The sequence below is a fragment of the Triturus cristatus genome, chromosome 2_1 (assembly GCF_964204655.1).
Source record: "Triturus cristatus chromosome 2_1, aTriCri1.1, whole genome shotgun sequence".
Classification (NCBI taxonomy): domain Eukaryota; kingdom Metazoa; phylum Chordata; class Amphibia; order Caudata; family Salamandridae; genus Triturus; species Triturus cristatus.
In genome coordinates, this window is record NC_140581.1 from 992,478,345 (window position 1) to 992,499,166 (window position 20,822).

A 20,822-nucleotide genomic window follows, 5' to 3' on the forward strand; every position below is an offset into this window, starting at 1 on the left:
TAAGAAGCTTCTTGAAACTACGGTAGTTCGAACAGGCACGGAGCTCATCTGGCAAGGAGTTCCAATGGGTGGGAGCCAAATACGAAAAGGCCCGACCTCCCATCCTGACCTTTCTGACTCTGCACACGCAGAGCAGATTTCGGCTGCTAGATCTCAGCAGTCGTGTATGTGCCCCCCTGCATGCACCCTATGGCGCAGAGGCACGTTTCCTCACCGCCACACTTTTCATGGCAGTCTCACTGCCACAAAGTGTGGCGGTAAGGAAATTCATAAAAGGCTTGGTGAGGCCGCAGCCATGGCAAGCATATTGCGGCCTGAAGACCACTATGCCACCACCAGGGATCTCTGATCCCAGGGCAGCCCGACCACCCTGGTCGTAATAGGGCGGTCAGAAGACCGCCACTACCGCTCCCCGTGAGTCTGGTGGCCCGTGGACCGCCAGACTCGTAATAAGACCCTTAGTGATTATGCCAGGCAGGTCTGTTTAATGACTTCTGGCAAGCGGACTGTAAGGTAGCCACCTAGACTGCCTTCTTTAGGTGAAGTGGGCAATTGCGAGTACCAACAGCACAAGCCAATAAACTCAATCTTCAACACAGAGTAGGTAATGCTCGTCTGACCTCCTGCCTAATGGTTTTTCACCTGCTAACCATTTAAAGTAGAGCATGCATTCCAACAGTGGGCTGAAATTAAGGGTTGCCACTTGTCTATTGACACAGGCACCTACCTTTTATACAGTATTGAAATATAACGGTCCAATCAACTTCTACATGCACTAACCGAGCAAATGCATTTGCTTATTTACTGAATCCCGAGTAGTAATTTATTCCCAGTTAAGTCCAATTTTTTTTATAACATATTTTATTGAGATTTTCACAGTACCACTTGGGAAAAAGCCCACATTATCCACTTGAGAACAAATTATTGAAGGGAAAGGTAGCATGGGAGATTTCAGCGGGTACAGTTTATCTACAAACAAAAGAAAACGAACTGAGAACTGTACGCAGACGACCCCCCATCCCCCAGTTAAGTCCAATTTTAATGTCTTCAGTAACATTTCGCACCAAAATGTACTCATTCGGGCCCATAAAGATTTGTGTCAGAAGACTTTTTTCTGATGGCTTATTAGCTTGCATGGCCTACACGGTAAGGTGGTCATTGAATAAAAAACAATTTGACCACAGAGTACCCTATCCACAGGTAGGCGTTCAGCCTATGGACAGATAGTCTGCAGTGCACTATGGATGACTTTGCCAAGAAGCGATACAGCAATGAAGCATGTTGGTCAGATGTAGTTTACAAGTCTTAGCATGCACTAGTATATTTTAGACATGTGCCTAGGCACCATGCCATAAAACGTGGATTGCCTCTAGGACAAATTTCAGCTTTGACTTTTGTGAGGCTGATGGGGTGAATAATGTATCTCTGAACAGAGGACCAGACAAATTCATATTTAAAATCATATTTTAAAAAAACTTTATTCGACTGCATTAAAGCATCCATACACGTACTGCACAGTGTATACAATAAAACAAAGTAATAAAACATACATTTCATAAAAAAAATACATTAAATTCGGATGGCATCCAGGACACATTTTAGCTTTGACTTTCATGAGACTAATGGGGTGTATAAAATCTCTCTGAACAGAGGACCAGACAAATGCATATTCAAAAAAACTTTATTCGGATGCATTATAGGGTCCATAAAAGTATTGCACGGTGTATACAATAAAACAAAGTAATAAAACAAACATTTCATTAAAAAATACATTAAACTTGGATGGCCTGTAGGACACATTTTAGCTTTGACTTTCATGAGACTAATGGGGGTGTATAAAGTCTCTCTGAACAGAGGACCAGATAAAACAAGTAACAACGCAGGGACATGAGACAGTTTAGGACACACTAGGCAAAGAGCAATCACAGGGGCTGGCGCACGGACAGGTCCACATCCCTCCATCCCTGCATGCATAGGAACCCACCGATGACTAGAAGCCAGTGTCACTGAATAAACCTCCAGTAGCGATGTAGTAGTTGCTTACGGGAGTTGTCTCCTTTTTAGGTCGAGCATTCAAGACCTCTTGTGTATACTTTAATATATATTTTAGTATATACTTTAGTATTGAATATGCTACTTACCAGTATGCATCTGTTCTTGGCATGTAGGGCTGCTGACATTCATATCTGTGCATAGATCGCCGCCTAGTGTTGGGTCCGGATGTTTGCACGTTGTTGTCCTGGAAGAGTCTTCGAAGTATCCTTGGATAGGTGACTCCTCCCATGGACTACAGTGCGCATGGGCATCCTCTCCATCCTCAGATTGTTTTTCGCCATTGTGGCAGTGATGGAGTAGATACAGAAAGTGATGACCATGCTTGCAATAATTCTGAGAGCTGCAGCTGCGACAGGCGCCGGGGAGGAGGGAGGGCGATATGAATGTCAGCAGCCCTACATGCCAAGAACAGATGCATACTGGTAAGTAGCATATTCAGTTCGAGGCATGTGGGCTGCTGAATTCATATCTGTGCATAGAATACATAGCAGTGCCCTCTATTGGCGGCGGCTACCCGTGCCAGCTGCAGCGGTCTGAAAAAGTGTTTTGAGAACAGCCTGTCCTACAGCTGCCTGCTGTTTTGACTGCACATCTACGCAATAGTGTTTTGTAAATGTGTGTGTAGTGGACCATGTGGCTGCTCTGCATATATCATGCAGGGGAATATTTCCTAGGAAGGCCATGGAAGCCCCCAACTTGCGTGTTGAGTGGGCTCGTGGTGGAATAGTTAATGTGCGTTTTGCCTTTTGATAACAGATTTGAATACACTTAACTATCCATCTGGCTATCCCTGCTTTGGAGATGGCGTTACCTTTGTGGTGTGGGGCAAAGGCAACGAATAGTTGTTTTGTCTTCCTGAAGGGTTTAGTCCTGTCGATGTAGTACATGAGGGCCCTCCGTACATCTAGTGTATGTAATGCCCGCTCTGCAACAGTTTGTGGGTTTTGGAAGAAAACGGGCAGTTCAATAGTCTGGTTCATGTGGAACTGCGATATTACTTTGGGCATGAATTTGGGGTTGGTACGTAGTACGACCCTGTTGGCGTGAACCTGAATAAATGGCTCTTGAACGGTTAGTGCCTGGAGTTCACTAACTCTTCTTAGGGAAGTGATCGCTACCAGGAAGGCTACTTTCCAGGTAAGGAATTGAATCTCGCATGAGTGTAGAGGTTCAAAGGGTGGACCCATCAGGCGTGTGAGGACCAAGTTGAGGTTCCACATTGGAGCCGGTGGGTGACTAGGTGGAATGACTCGTTTGAGTCCTTCCAAGAATGCTTTGATGGCAGGCACTCTGAATAGAGAGAGGTGCTGCCTGGTTTGCAGATAGGCTGATATTGCGGTCAAATGGACACGTATAGAGGTGTACGCCAGATTGCATCGGTATAGGTGTAAGAGGTAACATATGATGTCGTGGATGGATGCGTCCAGCGGGTTAATGTCATTATTACCGCAATAAATGACGAACCTTTTCCATTTGGCTGCATAGCAAGCTCTTGTAGTGGGTCTCCTGGCCTCCTTGATGATGTCCATGCAGTCAGGTGGCAGATTGAGATAGCCAAACTCTAGGACTTCAGGAGCCAGATCGCCAGGTTCAGCTGTTGCGGATCTGGGTGCTGAACCTCTCCATGGTTCTGCGTCAAATGCGCGGGTTTGATCCGCAGCCTTTGATGCGGTACCACGGAAAGTTCGAGGAAGGTGGTGTACCACGGCTGGCGTGCCCACGTGGGAGCAACTAGGACGAGTGTCAGGGAGTGTTGTCGGAGTTTGCGAGCCACCAGCGGTATCAACGGTGCTGGGGGAAAAGCGTACGCAAATCTGCGGACCAGTTCATCCATATCGCATTGCCCTGCGACTGCGGATGTGGGAATCTGGCGGCGAAGCTTTGGCATTTTGCGTTTTCGCTTGTCGCGAATAGGTCTATCTCTGGGTGACCCCACTGCTGGAAGTACGGTTGGAGTACTGATGGGTGTAACTCCCACTCGTGCATCTGGTGGCTGTGTCTGCTGAGCAGATCCGCCATCTGGTTGTCCTTGCCGGGGAGGTGTTCTGCCATGAGGAACATGTTCCTCTGAATGGCCCACTTCCACATGCTCTGAGCCAGATGAGACAACTGTGGAGAGTGTGTCCCTCCCTGTTTCTGTATGTAGTACATTGCGGTCATGTTGTCCGTCCGGATCAACACGACCTTGTTGCACAGATGTACTTTGAAAGCCTTCATGGCCAGGAAGATTGCCATCAGTTCCAGAAGGTTGATGTGCATCTTCTTCTGTTGTGTCGTCCATAGTCCCTGCACTGTGTAGTGTAGTACATGAGCTCCCCATCCCTGGAGAGACGCGTCCGCTGTCAGTACTATTTGTGGAACAGGCTCTTGGAACGGTCGCCCCTTGCAAAGGTTTTGTGGATTCCACCAATGCAGAGAGTTGTATGCCCGACCGCTCACCAACACTAGGTCTTTCAACTGTCCTTGAGCCTGATTCCACTGACGTGCTAGGCACTCCTGAAGTGGGCGCATATGTAATCTCGCGTGCGGGACTATGAAGATGCAGGAGGCCATCATGCCTATCAACTGCATAAACACTCGCGCTGGAAGCGAGTGATTGTGTTTGAACTTGGAGATCAGCAGTTGTATGCTGTTGATCCTCACTAAACTTGGCTGAGCTGAGGCCGCCAGAGTGTCTATAGTCGCGCCCAGGTACTGTTGTACGTGTGCGGGCTGGAGATGGGACTTTGGGTAATTTAGTGAGAATCCCAGACTGTGAAGAAGGTGAATGGTGCGGGACATATGGCTTGCACATTGCTGGGCCGACTTCGCTTGAACGAGCCAGTCGTCTAGGTAGGGGTAGACGTGTATATGCTGCCTCCGTAAGTGTGCTGCCACCGTAGCTAGGCACTTCGTGAAAACCCTGGGCGCTGTTGTCACGCCGAAGGGAAGGACTTTGAACTGATAGTGCTGCCCCTGAACAGTAAACCTGAGGTATTTTTTGTGTGAGGGGTGGATGGGTATGTGGAAGTACGCATCCTTGAGGTCCAGTGATGCTAGGAAGTCTCCCTGCTTGAGAAGCGGAAGGACTTGCTGTAGAGTGAGCATGTGAAAGTGCTCTGAAAGAATGTACTGGTTCAGGGGTCTCAGGTCTAATATAGGCCTGAGCGACCCGTCCTTTTTTGGAATTAAGAAGTAGAGGGAGTAAACCCCCGTGCCCTGCTCGTGGATGGGTACGAGCTCGATAGCGCCTTTTAGAAGCATACTTTCTACCTCTTGCTGTAAGAGCGTTAAGTGCTCTGAGGACATAGGACGGTTTCTTGGTGGTATTGTGGGTGGAGTGGAAGTTAACTCCAGACAGTAACCGTGTTTTATAATATCTTTGACCCACCTGTCCGTGGTGATGGAGTTCCACGTGGACAGGAACCGTTGTAGCCTTCCCCCGACAGGTGTTATGTGGTCGGGAGGAAGGGAGAGGGCGTCACTGCTTGTTCTTGGGGGAGGACCTGGTGTTGCCGTAGCCACGTCCTCTGCCCTTGGTACTGGAGCCACGATAGCCACCTCGGGTGTTCTTATCGTAGGTGGTCTGCGTATTACCCTTGTTATATGTTTGTTGTGACCCCTGTCCTCTACCTGCCCCCTTGTTTCCGGGGCGACGAAAGGAGCCGCTCCGAAAGGACTGAGTTTGTAGGGCGCCCATGGACTTTGCAGTGTCCGTGTCCTTTTTTATCTTCTCGAGGGTGGTGTCAACCTCAGGTCCGAACAAAAAGTCGGGGTTGACGGGCTGATTAAGTATATTGTTTTGTACCTCAGGCTTGAATCCTGAGATACGTAGCCAGGCGTGACGTCGTAGGATGACGCTAGTGTTGATGGCCCTGGCAGCCGTGTCTGCAGCGTCTAGTGCACATTTAATGGCAGCATTTGTGAGTAGCTGTCCCTCTCTGATAAGGATTTCTGCACCTTCTTTGTAGGGGTCAGGGAGGTGCTGAAGAAGTTGCTCCAGTGTGTCATAGTGCGCTCTATCGTAGCGAGCGAGGAGCGCTTGAGTGTTAGCTATGCGCCATATGTTTGCAGCTTGTGCGGCAACTCGCTTGCCGGAGGTCTCTAGCACCTTGGACTCTTTGTCCGGGGGAGGAGCGTCACCCGTTGTCTGCGAGTGTGCCCTCTTGCGGGCATTCGCCACAACGATGGAGTCGAGTGGTAATTGGCCTCTGATGTAAGTAGGATCCCCAGGTGCTGATCTGTATTTTTTATCGATCCTGGGGTTTATCACTCGTGCCCTGGTGGGTTCCTTGAAAATGTCAGTGGCTGGCTTGAGGACCCCCTTCAACATTGGCAGAGTCTTTACATGTCTTTCTGAGGATGCAAAGGTGTCCATTAGAAAGTCATCTTCGATGATATCAGAGTGAAGCTGTACATCATGGTTGTTTGCCGCACGTTCAATCAGAGCGTTGAACGCCGCAGTATCCTCTGTGGGTGATGTTTTTGGCCCATATAGTTGTGTGTCCTGTGCATCAAGAGGTGCACTGGGGTCTGCAGGGTCGCCCCAAGTTTGGTCAGGGTCCTGCTGGTCATCAGGGTCCGTGTCCACATGGTAGGGGACTTGTTCATCCAAGTAGTCCCCCAATGCATCCGTGTCGGAGCGTGTGGGGGAGGCCCGGTGTGGATCCTGGTAGGGTGAATAGAAGGGTTCATACAGGAGAGGTTCTGAGTCCACAGGCAGCTTCCTCTTTAGCGGGATCCTGAAAGGCTCCAATGGCGGTTCCGAAGTTATCCTTCGGCCGTGGAGAATCATCCTGCCAGTGTCGGCGTCGATGACGTGTGACGGAGACGGCTCGACAGGTGTAACCGCAGTTTTGGTGACCTGTGTCCTGAGTTGAAACGCCTTCGGGATTGTGGGTGGAGGCAAGCCGAAGGTAATGCTGGTCGGCACCGACGAAACCGCCGGAGCCGAACCGGAACCCGACGGGTCCTGGAGGGCGTCCTTGGATCTGCAGCCTGGCATCGCGCCAGGCCGTACTCGGGGCGCCTTAGAGGTCGTGGCCCCCGCCAGGGTCGTCGAGGCGGCTGCAGATATCTTCTGCGCCCGTGGCGCATCGAGTCGAGGTGCGGAGATCACCGTCGACGTCTTCGACACGTGAGGTTTTGGTGTCGTCGAGGGAGTGCTGCGAGGCGTAGCAGGCGGGACGGCCCTCGGTGTCGGTGGCGTCGACGCCGGTAACCGGGCAGGTTTGTCGGCGCCGATGACCTTCTTCCGTTTGTCGACTCCCATGTCGCCCGTCTCGAGTTCGGCACCGAAGTCTCTCTTGGTGCGGTCGGTGCCGACCCGGTGCGCTGGCGTCGAAGGTGTTGAAGGCCTCGATCCGACTAGCGCCACTTTCAGTTTCGGTTTCGTAGGAACCTGAGCAGCTTTCGGTTTCGGTTTCGTGGAAGGGAAACCAGCTGGCTTAAGCGGTAATGGCTGCCGCTGAACGTCCGAGGCCGGGCCCGAGGGCGGGGCCGAAGGACTGCGTGATAGGTCTCGGGTAAGGCCCGAAGGCGATCCCTCGACCGGAGCCATAGTCTGTGGCGCTGGTGAAATTTCGGTCTGAACAGGTAGGCCTTGTTCATCATCGGAGCTACTCTCTTCGGCTCCTAAGGCCTCCTCGTCGTCTCCTACCTCGGTGTCGTCTTCACCTCTGTGGAAGAGTGACTCGTCGGCCTCGTCCGATCCGGGTTCGTGTTCGTGTTCGGAAACGGGACTGGAGGGTAAGACTTCTACTTCTTCGACGTCGTCAGCGTCGTCGAAGATGTCAGCTGGGGCCGGTGCCGCGTGCTGCGCTTCGAGCCTCGCCGCTCGACGATTCCGCAGAGTCTTCTTTGAACGGAACCGGGCACAGGCCATACATGTCGATTCGTCGTGGTCCGGCGAAAGGCATTTGTTGCACACCGGATGGACGTCGATGTGTGGGTACTTCGCATTGCATACCGGACACCTTTTGAATGGCGTCCTGGATTCCATCGTCGAAGTAGAGTCGATGGACAGGCAAATGCGAACAAAGTCGGTGCTGAAAGTTAGTAAACTAACAAAAAGTATCGAAACCCGATCGATAAACAGTACCGACGCGAACTAAAGGCCTTGTGGCCTCGACAAAAGTTTTTCCTAACTTGAGCTAAGATAGCACATCCGAACCCAATGGCGGAAAAAAACAATCTGAGGATGGAGAGGATGCCCATGCGCACTGTAGTCCATGGGAGGAGTCACCTATCCAAGGATACTTCGAAGACTCTTCCAGGACAACAACGTGCAAACATCCGGACCCAACACTAGGCGGCGATCTATGCACAGATATGAATTCAGCAGCCCACATGCCTCGAACACACTTATATGTGTAAGTACTTTGTGGGCTCTGGGGATCAGCCCTAGGACTTATCTGCTTCCGCTTAGGGATTTTTTTTTTCTGTTCAACTGGCTCTATTTAACTGTCTTGATGGAAAACGACCAGCAGAGGTCAGTAAAATAGCAGAATTGCTTTCTGCTGAGGGACTTAATTTTTTTTATTTTTCTGGCAACTGCCTCTATTTAACTTTCTTGATAGAAAACGACCAGCAGAGGTCAGTAAAATACCCGAATCACTTTAGCATGCTCTAGATTCCAGTCGATAGAAATTGTCTTCCATGAGCACCAGTAGACAATAATACTTTTTTCAAATCTTGTATTTTCAGTGATATGACCACAGAAGGCCCTGCTTTTACAGAGCTTTGGACTATACCATTTCCCACTGGAAAGCAATATTTCTCACCATGTGTTCCCATACCTGGTGTATCACGCAGTTTGGTGCTTACCTTCCCTCCATGCTAAAGAACAGTCGATGTTTCAGCACCCAGACTAATGTGCTGCATGGCTAAATACATATAAGGTCCCAAAGGGGAGACCAATTGCACTGCAAATGCTTGTTTTTCCAAGCAATCGCGGTTGGTTTAATGCTATGTCAATAGCATCCATTATGAACAAGACATTGGCTGGTCGAATAAACTTTTGCAGTATAAACAAGAAGCAAAGTCAGTATGATTTATTTGGTGTGAAGTGCTAAGGAACAGTGTCTTCTTTGAATATTAAGCCACGTAAAAGAGCCAAAGTCAGTCCATGAACGAAGTAGAGAAGAATAAACTACAGTAATGCACAGGTAAGCAAGGTACACTCATTGTAAAAGCTCTGCAAAAACTACAAAGGAACAACAGCAGAGGAATCCCACAGTCATACACAGGCAAACAAGGTAGATTATCTAAAACATCTTTGCAGGAGTGACCGAGGTGTAACCCTCGGGCATACAAAGGAAAATGCGGCCACAGTTAAAATTACACTGGAACAACATAGGTGATAAATTACACTCTCATGCACTGGTTACAGGCAGCCATTGCATGAGATCACGAAGTTGACTGCAGTATCGCACACAAACAGCCTAGACAAACAAATGCAGCAAGTCACACATCTAGAAGGCTCTAGCTTAATTCTCATGAATGCACATTTGTTCAGGGCTGGTTGTAGGCATGTGCAGCATGGGCAGCTGTGAAGTAGCTCACGTTTAGCTCACCACCAGGGTTCCATAAATAACATTTCTCTTTTTCGCCCTCCCTCTGCTGGGCTGCACAGCCTTGGGTCATAGCTACGAAGCCCAGGGGAGCGGTGTTCCCCCTTCCCCTGGGCCTCGCAGAGGTAGGCCATAGGTACAAGGCCCAGGAGACTAGGCCACCCACCCCTAGGCCCCAGAGTATTAGGTCATAGTTGCAAGGCCTTGGCCTCACAGTGTTATACCATGGCCGTGGGGCCCAGGACATGGAACCCCACTCCCTTAGGCCTTGTGCGGCCAAAACACGGCTGAGGGGCCTCTCATGGGCCGGATAGTGCTGGGTGACCGGTACAAGGCCCAGGGAAGAGGTTGCTCCTCCTCTCCGCCTCGCAGAGGTAGACCAAGGCTATGAAGCCCTAAAAAAAAAACAGGCTCCGAGCCTTGGGCCTCAGTGCTTGGTCACAGTTGCGAGTCGCAGGGGAAGGGGGAGAGGATATCTCCTGGACCTTGAAGCGCTAGACCATAGCTGCAAGGCTCAGAGCAGAACTAGACAATAGCTGTGAGGCCCAGGGTAACAGCCCCCCTCCCATGGGCTCCGCAGTTCTAGATCATAGTGACAAGGCCCAGGGGAGGGGACCCCCCACTCCTCTGGATCTCAGAGCACTAGACCATGGCATAAACGCACAGGGTAGGGGGCTCTCCTCCCTGGGGCCTTGTAGCGTTAGCCCATGGTTGTGAGGCCTTGGGGAGTGGGAGCCCACATCAGGTGCAGCAGGTCCAGTGGTACCGGGCTTCAGTGATATTAGAGGTGCGCAATGCATCCAGATTATGCCTGTGCAGTCAGTTGACAGGGGTGGAGTGGAGTTTTACCTGCACCAAGGCCCATGGCACCACGCTGTTCTACCTGCCCCTCTTCCATGAGCCTCGGAGCCATATTCCAGCACTACAAGGCCCACCAGAGGAACTTCCTTCCCCGTGAATTGAAGCCATGGTCGAGGGCTGCATGGCCCAGGGGAGGGGGGACCATCCCTTGGGCTTAGCATTTATAGACCTTGGCTGCGAGACATCTATTTGACGGGTACCCTCTCAGTGTGCAGCTATCACTAGTGCTACAAGTGTAGTGGCACCGGGTCTCAGGCATGTTAAGGATCCAATGCACCCAAATTATAGTTGCTTTACTCTCCAGCAACTGGACTGAAATTTATTTTACTAGATTAAAGCATCATGGCGCAATTGCTATACCTCCACGCCCCATGGACCTCTCAGGCATGGTTCTGTGCTGTGAGGCACATATCAGAATGAGTGGATCTTCCCTTAGTCTTGCAAAAAAGGACCATAACTGCAAGGCCCAGAGGATGATCAAGTCTTCAAGTTTCCAATTTCTTTGTATACTTAGTCCAAATGGTCTTCTGTTTTACCCTTGCTTTCTCATTTTCATTGCACCCAGTTCTGGGAAAAAATCATATATTATGTTATGCTATATTCATTTGTAGAACATGCCTATGCTAAGTGTCTTGGTACTAAAGCTGGTAACATAATGAGCCTAAAAATAGAGATTATTGATTTAATTCCGGAATTTTATTAACATGGGTTCAGGATGAATGGCAGCTGGAAGAGAGTTCCAAAATTGTGGTGTCGCAGTGGAGCAGAATCTTTCCCCATATGTAAGCCTTCTAGGTCGTGGCACGGTTTGTAAGAACTTATTAATAAAGCAGAATGCTTTGTCTGTTAGATAAAGTAAACATTTGGAGGTTATAAAGGTAGGATAAAGGTAGGACAATGGCAATTTAAGATTGTATGTAGAATTGTAAGGACTTTGAAGGTAACTCTATATTGAATGGGTAGCTAGTTCAGACTTTCTTAGGAATGGTGATATCTGATAGGATCACAAGTTCCATACTGTGTTCTGGCCGGAAAACAGCATGGACGTCATCCAAAAGATAGTCTTTGACAAATAGCTGGAGCTGTATAAAAAACAGTTTTTCTAAATGGTTCCAAGGAATGGTAGAATTGAGATTGGTCAAACGTTATTGAGATCTTGTGGGTTAAGGACTCTTTTTGTTTTTATTTTAAAGGTAGTTCACAATGGCAATTTTTCACACGATGGGGAACACACCTAGGCCTAAAGGACTGTTAAAAAAGTCCAGCAGTTAAGTTTTGATAAAAGGGAAACATTACCATCAAAAGGTTGGACATCTCTGTCCTATAGGTTCCACAAATAAGGAGCAATTGACCTACCTACCCACGGCATGCACTGGTCCCAGGCAGTACATGGGAATGCTTAAGGGAGCACACCACCAAGGAGCAACTGTGGTGCAGCCCACAGCATTCAGTGGTTCCAACAGAGTTAACCACTGTTGTTGTACTTAGTTATTCCAAAGTTATCCCCTGCCTAACCACTTAGAACAGACATGCACTGACCTTGCCATATGGTACCCTGCAGTATCAGTAATTTCAGGTGCAGTATTACATAGGCCTCATAATCTGTGGTTTATATTATGACCTACCACTCCAGTGAACCACTTGAGTCTAAGTGGTCCTCTGTAGCGTTGACTGTTCATGACAGAAGAACCACTATAGGAATTTCCTGCTCTGAAGAGACTCAGTTAAGGTGTACAACCAGCATAGTGGAAAAGTCTATCCCCATACTTGCAGGTGGTGTATCATAACCCCATACCTCACCCTGCAGAAACTGCGGAGGGTGAATAAAGAAGTTATGTATGAGAAAAACGTTTGGGGTGAGCGGAGGATGGGAAGAAGGGCCACAGTGACCTGCCAGCCAGTGTACAGCCTGCTGAGTACCAGTGAGGTGGGTTGCTCACAGTTGGATGATTGTCTCCTCCTTGGCTTTTACAGTTAGATACAACAGACATTGATGCAGAGAAGCCGGAGGAAGAACACTCTTAATACATCTAGGATGTCAAAGTCTAGCACCTACAGAAGATGGATTTCATTTTCTGGTGTAACCTATTTGAGTAATCCAAGCATGGGCATAGGTGATCTGTTAATACGCACTGCCAGACACAGGCTTTCTAGATTCTGGTGGGAACTACTGGCCCAGAGGGGTTGTCTGGATGGAATATGATGCACTGAGGCTAGAACTACTGTACCCAGACAGGAATTATGGCCAGAGTTTGAGGGAGACAACATTCTCTACTCTTGAGACTCACCTTTTTTCTAGATAATACTGTCTGGATCCTGCAATTTCAGCCTCTCTGAGGACACTTGAACCCTTAAGAATGCCTCAAGTGGGCCACCTCTCCCCATGAACTTGTGTCCCTGACTGGAATTACACAGAGACACAATGGGTTTTAAGGAGCCTAGTGCCAGCTCGGTGTCCAAGTTTCACAAGTTACCTTTTGATTCTTCCAGTGCAAAATTAAATTGATCCACTCCCGTTGCATTAATTTTGCATTTAGTGACAGTGGCTCATTGGAGAACAATTTGTTATTATGGCACACTGTGCGTTTTCCAAAATATTATATGCACTTCTTGTGTGTGTCAGTTGCAGCAAACGGTTTGTGACAAGCTTGTGTGCCCATTGTGCAGTGGAAAATGGAAGAACTTAGCTTATACAGATACACAAGAAGAGACCACACATACCAGGGCAGCTGGGCAAATATGCATGAACGGAGCAGCAGCTTATGCAAGTCTTTGGCCAAGTGCTGTGACTAACAGTGTGAGCCCTAACACTAGGCAGCAGGGCGCACATTGTTCAGGAATAGAAGAGTTCCAGGTCTAGGATTAAATTCAGGTCAACAAACTACAAAGCACACTTTTCTTACAGAAATAGAAAGAAATGCTGGACTCTACTGATTTAGCCCTGCCTGACAACTGGCCACAAACTCACTTTAACTGCAAGAGATTTTCGCCACGTTTCAGGTCAGTTCTCTCATTAAAAGGTGAGATATCTGATGTATCAGAGTCTCAACACTGCGGTCAAGAATCTGATAAACTAATGAGGACATTAAAACTGTCAGAAGGCACATATGATTCATTGCTGAACCATTAGATGTCTTTAAAAAGATACATATTTGAATCCACAAAGAGATTTTGTGCTTATGTAGTTTTTCTTTCACGTAAGAAAATGCTTTTTGGCACTCACCGTATTCCATACAAACATGGAGATGGCTCTTCTGCGTGCTTTTCATTCTCAAGGACTTGCCTCTGCAGTAGTTTTCCAATTGCGTTCACCAGCCCCTGTACATTGCTGTGAAAATAATGAATACTTGGTTACCATTTACATCTACTCCATAGAACTCTCTTGCCACAAACTACTATCCTATGTTCATCCTGTGCTAAGGAGTGTAAATTGACTAACAACTTTAACAGCAAACGAGGATGCACATTTCCATCATGAGAAATCCCAACAATTAAAAATATCACAGGGAGGGACAGAGGGCTTGGTAGGTCCAGCATACGAGCACCAACCAGTAACTTAAGACAAAGAGTATACTGTTCCTAGGGAGTTGAAAGGGGAGGGGGGCGAGGTATCAGACCACGTCAGTTGTAGGTAGGTGCTTGGAAAGGCAGGGTAGTTAGTGCTCATCCAGGGATAGCTCCAATAAGGAGCAAGGGGACTGACGCACCCAGAGGGGTGTCATGCTTCATCATAGGGCAGCTCCTCATTGGGCCGGCAATGCAATGCCCAAAGGGACAAGCAGGGGGCTGTTTGCCAGAGGTCTTCTCGGTTTTGCTGTCATGAAGCTAGATGGTTTTTGTGAGGGCAACCTATGTGAAGTGAATAGAAGTGGGACTATGTGAAGTGAATAGAAGTGGGACTATGTGAAAGTGATTTAAAAATGGCTCCTGAATTCTCCAAGAGAAATTAATTAGAGGAGTACCTGGGCCATGAATAAACACAGACTCAAAGAAGTTGTGAACTGAGTGGGGAAAATTAGACCCGTATCAATTCTAGTGAGTTGTGCAAAGGGTCAACATGTTTCTTGCCTTTAAAAAAGTCCAAAGGGATCTCGGCAATTCTTCAGGACCTGTATTCCTCATCTACTCTCAAGGGGGCGGCTAAATTTGTAATGGAAAGAAAAAAGTCATGCCCCCTTATATCTGGATTCTTTAGTAGTCTTAAGTGTGTGAAAAAAACAGTCATGTGTGAGGTAAAGAATCTATAGCTTCCGGAAACAAGTGGCACCGGAAGGTTTTAGGTAAATGAGCCCCAGCAGGGACAGGCCGGTGTGCTCGCTAAAGTTGCGAGGGGAACCAAATGTGGTCCACGAGGAACCCGGTCAGAGACCTACCCTAGGCCGGCTGTCACTGGGTCAATCCCAACCATTGCCTGCTTGCGCCCAGTCTGCTGACCACCCCACCACCATTTTAATTGGGCACACAGGGACATGCAAAATATTTAAGTAGCCAACAGAACACAGTATTTCTACAGTAAACTACCCCACCTCATTCTTCCCCCACACTATGTTGCAAAGTCTATTGAAGACTTGAAATAACAATACCTAGTCCACTTGGAGGGAAGGTATCTCACTTCAGTCTTTTGTCTTCACTGTTCTCTCCATTAGCTCCTGGACTGTTAACATTTTTATTCAAGAATTGAATCTCACAAACACTGATTAGCTAAGAAACCCATTGCGGCCCTCAGTAACAACACAGCAGGCGGTCATATATTATGCCTGAATGAAGCAGGGATGCAGGACATATTGCTATTTTCAGAGGACCTTATAGGCTAGGGAGCCAGATGTGGATGCAAGTGGCACCTCTCCACTTTGTCATCCTGATCCCTCATACGCCTAATGGGTACCAAGTACAACACACTGCGAGTTAGCGACAGCGGAGGCTCAAATGAGTAGACCACTTACAGAATGAACCGGAGAGCTGCACTAATAATCTATGACTTGATCAGCCTGTTAGTAAATTCCTTCTATGTGCACTGTTTGCAGCCGAACAAAAAATAGCCTCTGAGAAAGCACCCCTTAGATTTTGTAGCAGTAGAGGAATACAATAAGCATTTCCAATGCAATAGGGCTTGCATTACTGAAAGCTTGAGCTATTGGCATTGCATTATTATTTAAAACGCCAATAGCTCCAACTTTCAGAAACGCGAGACCTATTGCATTGCAAATGCTTTTATTTTTGGTAGGAGGGGCCAGATTTAGGATAAGTCCAAACACAGAGACATGAAAAGGAAAGAAGCAAACACGACTATTAGCTTATACGTCACTGTAGTCAAAACTATTTTAGAATGAAATAGATCACAAAATGCTTTTTAAAATGAACACTTGTATCTAAAAGTCAGGTTTCACTTTCCTAAATATGCTGTTTAGAGCGTGCATGTATAGTAACCATATCTAAACCCCCTCTCCACACACATCAAACACACGTGTGCATGACCAACTCTTACCTGTGTATGATAAACCTCCCCAGCAGAATAAGCTTTGCTTGCGCTGTCCAGGGCAAGCAAAGTAGTAGTATAATGGGAAGTCAAAGTGAAGGTAACTCCTGCAAGAACCAGGCAAGCTGGGAGGGCACTGGGAAGCCGAAGACAGATGATGAATAGAGACCATAGGGCAACTGGATCAAGCATAGTGCCACATAAAAGACGATACCCATTAACCCAAAGAACCCAGACAGCAAATCTAGCAGCTGCTTTTCACCTACAGCTTGCAATAATGTCTTTAACATTTGGGAAGACATTCAGAGCACAAGCATGGGAAGTTAGCCCTTGTAAAAGCATTTAAGTGTTATGTGGCCGACAATGGTCACCGGGTACAATATGAGCAACTGCCTGAAACAAGGAACGGTCAAGCAGCAATTAGGGAGGTGGTGGAGAGAGCGGTTAAGCAGCAAAGCAGAAGGGTGTTTGGAGACTGAGGACGGAACAGGGGCCCTCAGAAAACAGTGATGTGCCGACAAAAATGCACAAGAAGCTTAGCATGCCGCGCTTTATAAAAAATAAAAAAAGGATTTGGGCAAGCCGCACTGTAAGAAAGTCGCACAGCCGCCATATGCGCTGCATAAAGAAATATGAAGTAAGAAAAAAAAAACTTATTAGGGCGAGCTGCGCTATAAAAAAGTCACGCGACCGCCATTATTAAAACTCCAATGTGGCATGCTAATGTACTTCAAAAAGAAGGAAGAGCTAACAAACGGTAAATAACAGATCCTGAGTAACAATACATGTAACAGGTGCAGTCCTTATGGGAGAGTACAACAGGAGAAAAGGTGGTACTAAGGTGGGACCAGAAAAGAGTTTAACCAAAGAAACAAAAGCATTTGGAAAAGATAGTAAAAGGACACAATTAAAAACATGGGCGGAGCTTAATGCCCATATCCTGAATACGGCATGTCTCTAAGACACAGCACAAGCGCTGCCTAGGCGAGACCTAATAATGATTCAGCAAGGAACCAGCTGAAACGAACACTTGGAAATTTTCCACCACTGGGTTAAACAGCAAAACACACAGTACCCTAACGTTGCAGTCAAGGCCAAAAATCTTGAGAATTACTAGCATCTGAACATTCCCGACTGCGGGTGGATGATATACTTGATTACCTGGAACAATCTATGTTAATTTTAATTCTCGGCCAGTGGTTCCTAACTTGTCCTCCATGGACCCCTGGTGATCCGCAACGCCTACTTAAGAGGTCTGCGATGGTCTTAAAAAATGTATATTAATGTTAACAAATTAAAATAATTAAGTATATACAAATAAGAAAGCAAAACTGAAATTTTGAAACCCCTTTCTACATTTGATTCTGAATTAAACAAAACACTATCATTTGTTTGATGCTTACTTATTTTTGTATAGTGTTTTGAGGCTCAAATTATTGAGAGCCTTAGTGGGGATCTGGAATATCAGTAATAGTTCAGTGGGGGGGTCCACAGAAGTCAAAATATTAAAAACCGCTGTCCTAGACCTTACTCAAGGATCCAAGCAAATCCCTAAGAAAGAGACTGATAGAATGAAGCAGCTTTTGCCTCCCCTCAACATCTCTTGCTAATCAAGTTCATGAAGTGTTGTCTGCATGAAGTCTCTGCAACCTTTAAAACATACAAAAATCCTATGGCCCCCATCAGGAGTACTCTTGGGTTCATTATGCCAATTAAATAACAATACACTACTTTGCTCAGCATTATGACTAATAACAATAAGTGCACTTTAGCCAGAAAATCTGTAAACTACTTAGGGTATAGCATCAGATTAGCAAATTACGACCTAGCAAGATTTAGGCGATTCAGAACGTCCAAACTTGTAAAAAGAAGTGTTAGACTTGGCATCTTTTGGCGTGTTTCCCCTGAGTTTTTGCTTTCTGACCTCCCGGTTTTGACTCTGTTTTTGCTGGCGTAGTGTGTCTGCGCACTTTTCTCACTATTGATCAATGGTAAAGTGCAAGTGCTCCTGTGGTAAATTGTGTTATGGATTGGTGTTTCCATGATTAGATATTTGATTTACTTGTTAGTCTCTAGTAAAGTGCACTAAGTGTGCCAGGGCCTGTGAATCAAATGCTACTAATGGGACTGCAGCACTGATTGTGCCACCCACGTGAGTAGCCCTGAAAAAGTAACTCAGACCCGCCATTTCGGAGTCTGCGCGCAGTTTGTAAGTGCCATGTCGACTTGGCCAGTGCACCCACTTGCCAGTCCCTCACCTTCCCTTTTCTTACATGTCAGCCACCCCTAAGGTAGGCCCAAGGTACCCCTGTGGGCCGGGTGCAGTGTATGTGAAAGGTAGGATATGCCCTGGTGTGTGTGGCATGTCCTGATAGCGAATTACGGCCAATTTCGTTTTTCGCCATTGCAAGGATACCTGTTCCCCATAGGGCAAAATGGGGAGTTTGTTTATAACATCTTATAAACATAACTGGCCCGGTGAATTAGGTAGGAAAATAAAATTTAGTATGCTTGAACTCAGAATCTAAAGATGCATCTTTTCGTGAAGGTGATTTTTACATTCTGTGTTTGAAAATACCACTTTTAGAAAGTAGGTATTTTCTTGCTCAGTCATCCCGTGTGCCTCTGCTGGAATGTGGATTGCCTGTCTGGGTTTTGGATGACAAGGTTGGGGAGCAGGAGTGGCTACAGATAGTCTAGGTGGGTCAGAAAAGGGATGAATAGGCCTGGGCTGAAATTGGGGAAGGGGGAGGAGATTTCCTTGCACCTCAAAGGGCCTGGTCTGCCTCTGACCATGCCGTCTCCACCTCCTGCCAGAAAGTCACACCAGAGAAGGCAGAACTGGTTCTGGCTGAGCACAGACACTCTCTGCCAAAGAGATCAAAGGATTTTGGGATATAAATATTGGGGCCCAGACCCCTGAAATTTAGAACTCTTTTGGACCAAGAAGACTGCCAAGAAGAAGAGCCGTAGAAGTTGTGAGGAGGAACTACCACTTTGCTGTTTGCTTTGCTGTGTTGGCCTGCAGTGGCTGTTTCTGTCTTGGGCAGTGAAAGGACTGGACTGAACTTTCTGCAATCTACTTTGTGAGTTTCTCCAAGGGCTTGAGGTAGAGCTTGCCCCCTGTTCAAGAAGTCTCAGGAACAGCAAAGACTTCAAGCTCTCCAGCCCTCAGCACTGGGGACTGTGTTTTTTGCTGCAACAGAAGAAAAGCAACCTGACGATGACTACGACGCCGCTGCCGACTCCTTGACATGAAGGCACTGCAGAGGGCATCACAGCAATGCTGCACCGCGACCCTGGTCTCACCGATGACCCCTGCTGACACCGCCACCGAGCCGCTGCTCGCACCGCGACCTGTGGGCACCGCACCGCCTCGCTTCACGACGATGCCTTGGTATCCCCAACAACGCCGGCGCCATCAACTCCAGTTCGTCAGCCGACAACATCGCTTCAGCAACGACGACAACGCTGCTTGCACCGCGACATGCCAGCACCGCAACGAGCACCGCATTCAATTCATACCGCCACCCTGGTCTCATCGACGACACCATCTGATGCCGCCACCGAGCCGCTGCTCACATCCGCGACCTGAGGGCATCGCACCGCTGCACTTCGCACCACAGCACCCGACGCCTGCCGACGCCAGCGCTCCTGACTTCAACAGAGAGGAGATCGGTCTGCAACGCATGTGACTTCAAGGGCCCCTGAGGACTCCTGCACCGACCTCCGGATCCGACGCCTGCGGACGCCGTGCTTTCGGAAGCTCAATGAGAGGTCGCCAATGCCCTGCATTTCCAAAAGGTACTGTTTGCGGGTCTTCCCGACACCATAGCTGGCCCACAACGCCGCAGTCAGCCAGAACTGTTTGGATTTGTTTGCTCACGACGCCGTGATAGCCACGGACGGAGCCATCGACATCAAGGAACTATTTTTCAAGCATATTTTGATAACCGAAGATTTTTAAGTACTGTATTGTGGATTTTTATCGTTTTTGGTCTTGTCTTAAGTATATAAAAATATCTGATATTTTTCTAAACTGGTGCGGTGTCCTTTTGTAGTGCTTACACTGTATTACTGTTGGTTATGTGGAAATGGTTTACACACTGCCTCCAAGATAAGCCTGACTGCTCCTGCCAAGCTACCAAGGGGGTGAGCAGGAGTTATTTTAGGAGTGTAACTCCCTTATCCTGACTAGAGTGGTGGTTTCTGCCCGACTTTGGCACATGCCCAAGCCGACCAAAAATCCCATTTCTAACAAGAAGTGTAAAGCTTTCTGGGATTCCTAGGTGTTAGACGGACCGGGAGGGTCGGCCGAGGACAATGGGAGAGGTCTCCGGGGAGAGCCGTCTCCAGCGATCGTACAGATAAATAACTTCCCCCCCACAGACAGACACCACACAAGGAGAAGATTCAGCGTTCTTTATAGGCAATTTCTTACGGTACGATGAAATGGTACAAGGAGGTCTGGACTCAGGGGTCCCCTCGATTCAAGTCTCTCAAGGTGGGGAAAGGGGGTAGCGGGACAGTCTGGGTACCAGTCTGGTAGTTGAGGTGGTATGGTGGTTAGCTCACAATCCTCGAGCTCGGTGTTCTAGCTGGGACGGACCGCGGCAGCGCCAGCAGGTCCCGGTGAAGATGATCGATACACGGTCCGCGGCAGCGCCAGCAGGTCCCGGTGAAGATGGTCGGTACACGGTCCGCGGCAGCGCCAGCAGGTCCCGGTGAAGATGGTCGTTACAACGGGCCGCGGCAGCGCCAGCAGGTCCCGACGAGGATGGATGTTGCAGAAGGCCGCGGCAGCGCCAGCAGGCAGGACGATAGTTCACAAGGTAGGGCTACGGCAGCACCAGTAGTCCGTCAAGGCTGAGTTCTCTCGG

At 48.0% G+C, this 20,822-nt stretch overlaps 1 protein-coding gene across 2 annotated transcripts in view; it reads right to left on the minus strand.

Moving 5' to 3' along the window:
- The window catches only part of FOCAD (focadhesin), a 1,730,079-nt gene that overhangs the window by 1,603,639 nt on the left and 105,618 nt on the right, over positions 1 to 20,822 (minus strand). For both annotated transcript variants that reach the window (XM_085634390.1, XM_085634400.1), the window contains exon 5: positions 13,690 to 13,794. In XM_085634390.1, coding sequence (XP_085490516.1) covers positions 13,690 to 13,794 — 105 coding nt within the window. The remainder of the gene's footprint in view (positions 1 to 13,689; positions 13,795 to 20,822) is intronic.